Source organism: Panthera pardus, unplaced genomic scaffold (assembly GCF_024362965.1).
Source record: "Panthera pardus isolate Hobbes unplaced genomic scaffold, ASM2436296v1 HiC_scaffold_10, whole genome shotgun sequence".
Lineage (NCBI taxonomy): Eukaryota > Metazoa > Chordata > Mammalia > Carnivora > Felidae > Panthera > Panthera pardus.
The window spans coordinates 104,039,612-104,052,112 of NW_026526655.1; the positions used below are offsets into that span (position 1 = coordinate 104,039,612).

Sequence of the window (12,501 nt, forward strand, 5' to 3'; positions counted from 1 at the left end):
CTGCAGGCTAGGAGCCCCTGGACACTCGTGAAGGCCTCCTGACCCCCAGCTCCTGGGACTATGCTGCAGCTCCCCACTCCCACACCCCACCCACACAGGGTGACACCCCCATCCTGACAGAGCCTCGCCTGGGCGCCAAGCACCCGTGAGCGACTTACAGAGGGGCCCAGGCCTCACAAGCTCCATCAGTTCTTTCATTTACAGGTAAGGAAACTGAGGTTCAAGTCACTTGTCTAAAATGAAGAGGCACCTGTTTGGCTGTTCGGGGTCTTAAAAAAAAAAAAAAAAAAAAAAAACTGAAGCAGAACTTAGTGTCGACCAGGTGAAGAATCCAAGAGAGCACGCCCGGGTGTGTACCACCACCAGGCCGGCCATAGCGGCCCTGCCCGAGGGGGTGCTCTGGACATTCACAGCCTGCTTGGTGGCTTCAGACATCAAGACTCCAAGCAGCCCCAGAACAGAGCAGTCTCACTGCATACACAGTGGACTGTGCCTGGCGTGAAGCGAAATCCGCGGGCTCCCAAGCTCAATGGCACCTTCACAGACTCTCTATGCACCTTCCTCAGGCTACAGCTTTTGGCTCCCAGCTCAAGGGCATTTTAGGAAACAGCCCTCAGGGGGGGATGTGATACCCATGTTAGATGGAAATGGGTTTGCAGGGAGTCGATCACCTGGGGACAGGAATGACAGATCCGGTGTTCAGAGAAAGAGCCAGGTCTGCAGGGCCCATACCCCGCTTCGTCTGCCTCCCTGTCCCTAACAGGAGGGATTCTCCACTCAGTAGACATGGGGCGAGCCTGCGTGTGGGGCTAGCACTCGGCCCAACGAGGCCTGGGGGAGGTAGCTGGTCAGAGAGGGGTCCTGCCTGTCTCTTCAGAGGCCCTGATGTACCCAGAGCCTCAGGGCATGGCTCCAACAAGCAGGAGGCTTCCCAGTGATGGGGGTGAGTAGGGGTGGAAGAATGACGGACAGGTTGGCAAGGCTCCGCCCGGTGCTTGCGCACACCTGCTTGAACTGCTTCTGTGATGGGGCTGGATGCATGGGGTGGCCACACCTCCTCAGGCATTCCGAGAAGCCAGTTTCAGGGGACAGGGGCCCCTACACCCCTGCAGGAGATGCCAAGACCTTTCTTGAGTCATTCAAAGAAGCTTCCAGACCAATTCCTCAATAATAGCCGGTGTATGGTCCAGGAGTGTGGTGGGCAGAGCCCTCGCTACTGAGCTTCTGCCTCAAGGTGTAGAAAGGGGAGCTGGTAGGGGGCGTGGGGAGGCCTAGGCGTTCCAGGGGGGCAGACACTGTCCCTTCTCTCCTGCTGCCCAGCACAGCCTCTGATCCCTAGGAACTCCACTGGATGCCACAGGACCTGAGGACAAGTACGGCTAGAAGGACCACAAATGTGGTCTGTATATGACAAGGACGGAGGGATGACTGGGGACAGGCAAAGACCTCCAGCAACACAGCTGTGGAGCTGTCCACCAGACCCAGAACTGTGAGATCCTAGAGCAGGCAATAAGACCAGAGGCCGCGGCACCCAGTGCACCAGTGGACAAGGTCAGCAGAAGCGTGTTCTCCAGAGATGGCCACGTCCTGATCCCCAGGAGCCGACAGGCTATCACCTTATGTGGCAAAAGGGGTAAGGCTGCATGTGGAGTTAACAGAGCTAGCAGTGTGAGATGCAAACAGGAAGGTTATCCTGCATCATCCCGGGGGGTCCGATATAACCACAGGGCCGCAGAAGTGGGCAAGGAAGGGAGGAGAGGAGGTTGGAGAGGTGTGGCGAGAAGGGCCCGGCCACTCTCGCTCGCTCTGAAGACAGGTGGACAAGTCACAGGCCGAGGAAGGCAGAGGCCTCTAGAAGCTGGAAAAGGTATGGAAAGGGATTCTCCTCCCTTGGAGCCTCCGGAAAGGAATTGAGCCCAGGAGACCCTTTCAGACTTCGGGCCTCCAGCACTGGGAGATCGTGAATGTGTGTGGCTTTAAGCCCCTAAACGTATGGTAATTTGTTACAGCAGCAATAGGCAACCGATAGAGTGGGTTTGATTTCAAGGAGTCCCGATCCTGAAGCAGGGTTGCGAAGGGTGCTACCACGGCAATGCTAACTGACCAAGGTGTCCCAATCCATACAGCCCGCCCGCCCTCGCCCCTGGGGGTGCCACAGGCTCCGTCGTGACCCTGCATCTCCCCAGGCCACGCAGGACCTTCAGCTGCGTCACCGGCCACGAATCATCGTTGGGAAGTATCGGTCCAGACCGAGATGAAAAGTAGTAACGGGCAACTGCAGGGGGTGAGCAAGGAAGGACAAGGGAGGAGGTACCTCCAAAAACATTTCTTTCTCTGACAGGAGGCCACTGCAGACAGCGACATGGCCTCGGGCCCTCGGTAAGAACATCTGTGGCCAGGATTCCTGCAAGGGGCCTCCTGGCTTGAGTTTAAGGAGAATCGAACTACGGAATCTGTGGCCAGCTACAAAGTGCATGGGAGGAAAACAAAAACCTAAAAACGTTCAAGTCCAGACATTCTTACAAAGTAGAGCTGGGCACGGCCATCTGTGGTGATGGGAGACGGAAGGTGCCACACGCAGAAGGACACCCACAGTGGCCAGGCCCATCACCCCAAGACATACTGCTCGGGCTCTTCAGGAATCCAGGCGGGAGCCCCGGGCTACAGGGACGCCAAGCCCCCTGCTGGGCCTCCAGGGCGACTGCACAGGTCAACGTGGTGGCGTCACTGTCCAGCGCAGGCAGGGACCCGTGGGCACGTGTGACCCCGGGCGGAACGTGGCAAGGATGTCCTACCTTGAACACCTTGATCTGGCAGCTGGCGGAGTGCAAGTGCTCTGTGTATTCCCCATTGTCGTTCTGCTTAAATGTGTCAATCTGTACTCGGAAAGGCACCCCCTTCTCACCCCCGTGCTTCCTCGGGGTGAATTCTGTGCTGATACAGTGTACCTGGAAGGGGAAACATGGGCAAGAAGCAAGAAGAGGGACCGGCCCTGGGCTCCGCAAGTGCCCCTGGCCAAATGAAGGTTTCCATCCTGCCTAGTCAGGTGCAGATCTGTGTCAGCCTCCCCGCTCTCCCCAGGCCAATGGCCCTCCGTCCCGCTTTATAAAGGACACGCCCTCCCCTCCCACCTTTGTCCCTTGACCTTGGGGGCCCTGCCTGACCAGCGAAGTCCTTGCCATTGCTCAGGCCCACGGACCCCAGTAGCCCCACCCTCACTTCTCTCCCCAGGCAGACCCCACAGACTGCAGAGCAGGTGGGACCATAGCTAAGCCCCCAGTGGCCCTGGTGTCCAGGTTCCTGGGGCCAGGCCAGAAGCATGACCAGGGGGCTGGAACCATCTCTGTGTTTCTGCTAAGTACCTACCACACTCAATGTATATTTATTATTTTAACACTATAATACTATAATAATGTATTACTGTGGCAATACAACACTATTGTAATAGTGACTTTAAAATATAGTAAGAGGGGTGCCTGGGTGGCTCAGTCAGTTGAGCAACCAACTGGGTTTCGGCTCAGGTCATGATCTCATGGTTCATGAGATTGAGCCCCCTCTCTCCCTCTCTCTGCCCCTCTGCTGCATGCATGCACACTCTCTCTCTCTCTCCAAATAAATAAACTTTAAAAAAAATAAATTAAATAAAGTAAGAATACTGTAATTATGTTTTAAAACAAAAGTCATAACTTTTACTGAGCAATTACTATGGACCAGGTACTACAGTAATGACTTTATGCTCATTGTCCGATTTGTAAGACAGGTGGAAAAACAAAGAGGCTCAGAAAGGGACATATAGTGAGTGAGACAGCCTGTGCCAGCCCAGAAGCACAGCGGCCCTGCCATGCCCCTGAATGCATACCAGGTGCCTGACCACTAAATAATTTAATCTTAGAAACTATCATGGAAAAAAATCTTATTTCATATTCTGTACGCCAAGACATGCTTATTTTGTAGCAAGCTTATATATTGATAAGCAAACTCCACCCAGGATTCTACAACATGCCAAGTCCTTTTCCAGCCCCAGGGACCAGCTAGCTCTGTGCATGGGCAACACTCCTGCACTCCCTCCCCTTCGGGGTATGTCCCTGCAAAAGAGAACAGGAGCCCAGCAGGGCCCTGCAGGTGGACTGTTCTGAGGAAATACACGTGGGCCCCGAGACTCCTGGCTTCCCCAGAGGACAACCACTCCCCCGCCTACCTGAATGAATGCAGAGGCTCTCTTCGAAGGCTCCCACAGAAACTCGACAGCGTTCAGCTGGGTCGGGCTGGCCCTGGGGTCCAAGATACCAACAGACAGTGGAATATCTGCACACACATACACATACACAAAAGTGCAAGTGTCAGCCACTCCCAAGTATTTAGGGAAGGACTCTCATTACAGGTCCAAATTCCTTAACCACCATTTGAAATGCCAAAAGTTCTGAAAAGTACGTTTTGCGTGACCCATTTGGCAGAAAGCCCGACTTGAAGTGCCACGAAGCTATTTAGTCTTTGTCCCATTTCGTGTGACCAGTCATTCTATTCTGCTGCAGAAGTATCAGTGTGCTTGATTGCCTGTTGGAGGCATTCCGTGCAGCTTGGGGGTCTACGCACCCTGGTGTCATTCTAAGTTCTAAATTCCAAAACCCAAATGGCTGCCAGGGTTATAGATAAAAGACCCCGGGATCCGTGCCTAAGACTCCAAAATTCAGTTTCTGCTGCCCGTCTCCGTGATACCCAAGCTTCCCTCCATCACAGATCACAATCCTTTAAGGCAGGACCCTCTGCAAAGCCTCCGGGCAATCCCCGGAGTGGCCTTCTCATGCCACTGAAAGAGGAAGTCCCCGAGGGCAGGCCTGAGGACACGGTCACCTGTGCCAGCTCCCACAGCATTCTGCCCAAGGCAATAGCGCACTGAAGTGTCCCCCACAGGCATGAGTCCGATAGCATCCAGGAAGAACCCCAATGTGCCTGGAGTGCCTTGGGCCCCTCCTAGCCCAAGGGACTCACCGATGTCCAGGATCCGGTCCCCGGGCCTGCTCCACCGCCATCCTTCCAGCTGCTGGTGCTCCGTGTACTGCAGCCGGCGGTCGTGGAAAACCACTCGGATAATGCTCTGGAGGAGGGGAGGCCGGGAGGGGACAGCCAGGTGTGAGGCCAACAAGGACCCAAGAGGAAGCACCTACCAGGGCAAACCTCCTACCCTTCAAGACCAAGGCCCCTCCTGCTGGAGCCTCCCTTCCCTGCTCGCAAGCTCTGCATGCTTCTCCCCGCTCAGAACCCCAATAACACAGTGAAAATGATGGCGACCCTTTTTTCCAGGATTACTAAGTGCTTCACGTGCATATATACCTTTTTGTGCAGATGAGCTAACGACAGCTCAGGGAAGTTCAGTAAGTGGCAAAGCCTGGCTCCAACCTGAGTCTGCCCAACCCAGAGCCCGTTCGATCAGCCCAGGCCCCTCTGGTCCTCAGTGCCACCGGCTTGCCCCTGGCCCCTGAGACAACACGCTCCATGGAACAGGAACCCATTCCCACTCTGGAGCTTTCCCCAAACCTCCCAGCCACTCCTGAGCCCCATCCTCGGCAAGCCCAGGTTCCCAGACCCCAACCAACCCCTGGGGAAGGACGGCGGCCCCACAGCCTTGCCTTGACATATTTCGTGTTCAGATCTTGAAAGTCTCCCAGCTTCCGATTCTCCAGCAGCCTGATTTCATAAGACTGACCTAGAGGGGGGTTAACAATACATTTTCCATTTCTGAGTGCTTTCAAATCTGGGGTTCACCCAGACAGAGGCCTTCTTGACCTCCTGAGTGGCCACCCAGGCCTTATGGCCCCAGGCGACAAAGCAGAGGCGTCAGTCCGTGGCCAACTTAGATGGACTCTCTGGACTGCACACCCCAGCTTGTCCACTCAGCCTGGTTGCACCTAGGGCACCCCAAGTAGCACACCATGTGTACCCCAAGACACCGCACTTCCACAATTTTCGAAGAAACAGAATTCAACAAAACGGAGTTAACATTAAATTTACGGAACGTAACTTAACATTTCTTCATAAAGGACGCCCCCCCCCCCCAATTCACTTGGATGGAGAACATAGCCACTCACCCAAATCCACATTACAGTAAATAACTGACCATACCGTTCCCGAGAGCAGGTTAAAGGAACGAGTAAAAGCCTGTTAAACATTGTCTTTAATTGCAGAATGAAAAGCATTTTCCCAAGTTAAAAGAATTTCATGTATTTAAAGGGTGTGGGGATTCCAACCAGCACAAGCTGGTTAAAGAACATACGTGGAGAAAAGACTCATCCACAGTAACAGAGAGAATGTGAATCTATGAATCGCATCTACGAATAACCTGAAGGAAACTATACACGTTTTATTAGGAAATAATATACAGTCTGAATAAATAGGACGTGCCATATTCGTTGACAGGAAGACCATATATCAAATGATGTCAATTTTTCCCAAAGTAAGCGTAACCACAACTCTAAAACACCCTAATATATTTCACAACTAATAAAGGATGTTTTACAAATTAACAGAGAATAAATGATTCGATGATTGGAATTGGTAAATCCGATTGGCGGTTTGATTCTTTTTTTTAAGATAAGGATAGACCCACAAGAAGTTACAAATGTAGAACAGAAGGATCCTGAGTGCCTGTCCCCCATTTTCCCCAGTGGTGGCATCCAGGTAAATACGGTTCATTAGCAAAAGCAGGAAACTGACCACGGCACATGCAATTCACCAAACTACAGACCTGACTCGGATTTCTCTGGGTTTTGTAGGTATTCACCTCACGGCAAATATCAAAAGAAGTTACCACTGGACTAAACAGTAAATTTCTTAAGGTTGGTTTTTATTTTACTTTTTTTAGAGAGAGTACGAATGGGGAGAGAGGGAGAGAATCTTAAGCAGGCTCCACGCTCAGAACAGAGAGGCTCAATCCCACAACCGCAAGATCATGACCTGAGCCGAAATCAAGAGTTAGGCGCTCACTCAACTGTCGGAGCCACCCAGGAGCCCCCAGTTTCTTAAGGTTTTATGTGAACATAAATCATACGTAGCTAACACTCAATAGGGAAGGACTTTCGGAAACTAAAACTGGGGAAAATGGAAATCTACCTATATTAAAACCCACCTCTCCCTCTCTCCCTCTCTTTATACACACACACACACACACACACACACACACACACACACACACACAAAAACTTGACTGCAAACAGCACAAACCCAGCAGCTAGCAGCTTTAAAATAGCTACAACGGCCATGATTTGAAAAACCCTAAGAGCCCTGGGGGTGGGTTGAACGCTGCCACCTCCCAGAAAAGGCCTGTCCATACCCTCATCTCCACAACCTGTGAATGTTATGTTGTATTTGGAAAAACAGTCTTTGCAGATGCAATTAAATTAAGGATACTGAGATGAGGAGATCCTCCTAGATTATCCGGAGGTCCCTAAATCTAATTACAAGTGTCCTTATAAGAGACACACGCGGGAGACAGAGAGGAGACAATGTGACAGCAGAGGCACAGAGACTGGAGATCTAGGAACACCTGGAGCCCCCAGCAGCCGGAAGGTGCAAAGACTGGCTGGTCCCCTAAGGCCCCCGGAAGGAGCACAGCCCCATCAGATTTCCCACCTCCAGCCACCAGAACTCTGGGAGAATAAACTTCTGTTGTTTTGTTTTAAGCCAACATGTTTGTAGTAATTTGTTAAAGCAGCCACAAAGTTGTTCATCCTCCCTGCAATGAACAACAGAATGGGCGAAGAACATGAGATTAAATCATTGCTTCCAAATATTCGCCTACAACAAGTACTGCCCGACACCACGTGAATCGCAGGGACTCAGAAGTGAGCAGGACGGACACAGGGCTGTGTGCCACGGAGCTCCTTCCCACGGCTCCCACCAGGCCTGGAAACGAGGCCGGCCAAGCACAGAAATGCCCACTTGGTATTTTACCAGCCTCTGGGACGGGACCAAGGGGCACAGTGATGCACTAAGCCCCAGTTACCACTCAGGACGATGTGCCCTTCGCATCAGAGGGGGGAGGCGCAAGCCCCAAATTCTTGTCCTGCCCACTTACCAGTCCGGGAGATGCCACTTGCTGACGTACCCAATGCTTCTAGCTTTCTGAAAGAGCCAGATTTTTAATATACGTTTCCGGGCTCTGGAGCCAACACTCCCTTAACAGCAACATAAAATGGAGCCTCACACACCCTAACTGGTTTTTCCAGCGTCCTCCACCTTCTCCGAGGGAAAGCGGAAAACATAGCCAGCTCTGGCATGAGGCCTGAGGCCCAAGCGGTCATCACTATGGGTTTACAGGTGCCCCAGGGCCCAGTTAGCACTGACCCCAGGCTCTGCAGGACAGCCCCAGCTCAAGCAAACCGAGGCTCCCCTCCTGCCCCATGCAGGGCCGTTTTGAGCCTGAACAGAAGGGGCAGCGAAATCTGGGCTCAGAGCTAGTAAGTGGGGCCCTGGGTCTGGGGCTACAGCCTCTTCCACCTGCTGCGAGGTCTGACCCACGTGCTTCCCCAACCGCCTCTCCAATCTCCCGTCCTTATCCCTTCCTCCTGCATATACACACACTCCGGGGCACCTCTCTCCCATGCCTGCCTAGACGCCAACGCTGGGGCCAGACCGACCTCCCCAAGCCCAGCTCTCACACAGCGCCATCAGAAGGCCACTGTCCGTGGTCTCACACACCAATCAGTGAGGTCATGAAAGCTGAACTGACCTGAGCACAGGGGCACCTCTCTGCTTGGCCAGCATCATTTCAGGGCATGAGTGAGAGTCAAGGGAAGGAAGCAGGCTCCATGAGGGCACAGAGTACATCTGTTCCGCTGGTTACTATATTGTTTGACACACAGTAGATATTCCGCAAGTGTGTGCGTAAATGTCATTTCATACTCTTTGCGATGCTGTTCTGTGCCAGAACTACACACAGGGTTTGCAAAACTAAGACACACTCTTGCCCTCGAAGGTTAGCAGTCTTCCAGGCTACATCACACCACGTAGGAAAAGTAGTCATATAAGGCAGAATTTGGAAAATCTCCTTAAGAGACAACAGAGATCCAAAGTTGAGCAATACTCACAGAGAATGAGGGTGTGACGGGGGGGGGGGAAGGGTGACAAAAGGTTTGGACTAGGAGATGACATTCAAGATGGACTTTGAAGAGTGCACAGGATTTCTAGAGCGGAGGGGATGAATGAATGAGAAAGCGATCCCAAGCAAAACTGAGGCAAGCTGGCAGGAGGGGAGAGGCGTGCCTCGGGGGACAGTAACTGGCAGCTCCCAGTCACTGGGTGCTCCCGTGGTGGCAGCATCTGCTCAGGCGTTCACTCACCTGAATCTCAGCACAGGTCAGACAGCCTGTGACTCGGGCAGCTTGGGGTCGTGGGCCCCACTGAGAGGAGGGGGCATAGGTTCCCTGACTTGGGCACAATTGGCACAGCCAGGAGCAGACACTAAATGTTTCCAGATCCTACCGCATCCTACCCGGTGGGTGTCATTCACTGGGCGGGGGACATCTATAGTTCTACATGATTCTCTCTTTCCTGGGAGGTACCAGTTTGCTACAGCATGTCACGGTATATATCCCCATCCCAAGTTAAGATGGGGTTTTTTTCCCCTTCCTTCTTCTCTCTAGGATCAACAAGAGAAAGGATTCCTAGGATGACCAAATCAACTTGGAGGGTGGATTCTGCATACAGCATGTCGGCCCCAATTCCTGGTCTATAAAATATTCTGTTTCCCACATTCTAAACAACCTGGGAAGAAAAACAAGCACTACAGGAAATGAAGGTAAAAGCCTGTTCTAATTCCAAAATTGTAAAATGTGGCAAAAGAAAGAGAAGTTGGCCCTAGAATCAAGGAAATAGGATAATAAGTAACTATCATTCAGTTTCTGTACGGCTACATGCCAGGACATGGCCAAGCCTGTCACGTGCATTATTGGATTTGGTCCCCCCAACGGTCCTATGAGGAAAACCCATCACTGCTCCCATTTTATAGACGAGGAAATTAAAATTAAGATCCAGAGACGTTAAGAATCTTGGTGAAGATCAAACCTGGGCTTATCAGACTCCAAAGACTGATCACTTAGCCAAACTACCGCATACAGTCTCTAGTGGCTTCAAAGGTCCCTTCTGGTTCTAACATTCAAGGAGTCCACTTTATGTTTCCTCCTGAATGTCTTTATATTCGTCTTATTGTATGACCTTCTCCCACACACCTAAACCCTCCCCTTCCTTTAAGGCTTAAATCCCTAACACCCTATACACCTGCTAAACCAAGATGCACCTTCAAAGTCTAATGGACATGTGACCACACTGTTGCATGAGGTCTGATATTTGTTTCCTCATGACAAACTAGTCTCCCTGAAACACTCCATTTAAAATACCGCTCCATTTAAAATAACTCCGGGGGCACCTGAGTGGCTCAGTCGATTGAGCACCCAACTCCATTTCAGCTCAGGTCATGATCCCAGGGTCGTGGGATTGAGCCCCGTGTCAGACTCTGCTCTGAGTGCAGAGCATGCTTAAGATCCTCTCTCTCTCCCTCTGCCCCTCTCCCCCACTCGTGCTTGCTCTCTCTCTCTCTCTAAAAAAAAAAAAAAAAAAAAAAAAAGGGGGTGCCTGGGTGGCTCAGTCAGTTGGGCATCCAACTTTGGCTCAGGTCATGATCTCACGGTTTGTGGATTTGAGCCCCGCATCGGGCTCTGTGCTGACAGCTCAGAGCCTGGAGCCTGCTTCGGATTCTGTGTCTCTCTCTCTGTCCCTCCCCTGCTCACGCTGTCTGTCAAAAATGAATAAACGTTAAAAAAAATTAATAAATAAAATTTAAAAAATAAAATAAAAAATAATAATAAAATAAAATACTCTGAAGATATAAGGTTATAATCACTAAAATCATGTAATTTGGCATGGAAACAAACAGACTAAAAGAATAAAAAAGCCAGAAATAGACTTGTAGACACTTGGAAACGTGATCTATGACAGTGAGAAAAGACACAGACTTTTTAAGAGTGTGGTTATGCATATGGAAAAAATACACGGCTACCTCATACCGTATATAATAATTCTAAGTTAATGAAAACCAAAATAAGAGCAAAACCTAACGTTTCTAGAAAAACATATGAGATTATTTTATGACCATGAGGTAGGAAAGGATCTTTTTTAAAGTAGACACAAATACACAAAGGAAAAAAGATGCCCTTTATATTATATAGGAAAACCATGATAACATTTATACCCAGACACTTTTGAAAACGCCAAGGGTGCTGTTAATAATTACACGGTCTCTACAAGTGGGGATTGACCTGGAAAACTGGGTCATAATGATCACTCTCCGGCAAGAGAAAATGATCAACATGCACATGAAAAGATGCTGGTCTCTACAAGTGTGCAGGGTGACGCAAAGTAAGGTAAGATACCATCTTCCATCCATCGGAGGGGCAAAAATTACAGTCGGATGATATCAAGTGCCGATTACAAGGTAGAGAATGGGTACTCTTGGGCATTGCTGATGGAAGCATTACACTGATACAACCATTTTGGAGAAGGGTCTGGCAACAAGGTTTCATGAAAGATGTACAAACCCTTCAGTCAGGCAAATCCAATTCTAAAAGCATATCCTAAGGAAGCTCTTCATGTACATCAGGAGACAGACAAAACTTGCTCACTGTGGCATCGCTCATTACGGGGAGAAACTGTCAACAACCTATCTATCCAGCACCACGAAAAGAGATACATTGATTCTATTATTTGACGTAGAATGGAAGTGCACACAGCACTTAAAATGAGCACTCTAGTGACACACACCAACATGGAGAAATCTCAGAGTCATAATAGTAAGCAAAAAAGGTATATGGTAAGGGCACCTGGCTGGTTTAGCGGGTAGAGCATGCAACTCTTACTCTCGGGGTTGTAAATTCAAGCCCCATGTTGGGTGTAGAGATTACTTAAAAATAAACAAGTTTTTTAAAAAAGGTATCTGGTGACACATAAGAAACTACTTAATATTAAGTTTAAAGACACAGAAAGTGATGGGGCACCTGGGTGGCTCAGTTGCTTAGGGGTCCGACTTCAGCTCAGGTCTGATCTCCCAGTTTGTAAGTTCGAGCCCTGCGTCAGGCTCTGTGCTGACAGCTCAGAGGCTGGAGCCTGCTTTGGATTCTGTGTCTCCCCCTCTCTCTGCCCCTCTCATATTCATGTTCTCTGTTCATGTTCATGTTCTGTCTCCCTCCCTCTCAAAAATAAACATTAAAAAAATTTTTTAACAAAAAAAAGACACAAAAAATGATGCCATTAATTTGATAGCTAACTACGCAAGGCAGTAAAAAAATTAAGAATCTGCGTGGACATTCAAACCAACACCAACATTTCAAACCAACGCCAATTTCACAAGTGGTTTTGCTTCTGAGGAGGGAAGAAAGGCAACAGCATTAGAAAGAGGGACAATCAGGAGCAAATTTGGCAAGGTTGCAAACTGTGTTGGGCACACGAGTATGT

At 50.1% G+C, this 12,501-nt stretch overlaps 1 protein-coding gene across 2 annotated transcripts in view; it reads right to left on the reverse strand.

Annotated features, from left to right (window-relative positions):
- The window catches only part of TFCP2L1 (transcription factor CP2 like 1), a 58,194-nt gene that overhangs the window by 20,427 nt on the left and 25,266 nt on the right, over positions 1-12,501 (reverse strand). For both annotated transcript variants that reach the window (XM_019469383.2, XM_053909779.1), the window contains 4 exons: positions 5,628-5,704; positions 4,990-5,095; positions 4,199-4,305; positions 2,796-2,948 (listed from right to left, as the gene is read on the reverse strand). In XM_019469383.2, coding sequence (XP_019324928.2) covers positions 2,796-2,948; positions 4,199-4,305; positions 4,990-5,095; positions 5,628-5,704 — 443 coding nt within the window. The remainder of the gene's footprint in view (positions 1-2,795; positions 2,949-4,198; positions 4,306-4,989; positions 5,096-5,627; positions 5,705-12,501) is intronic.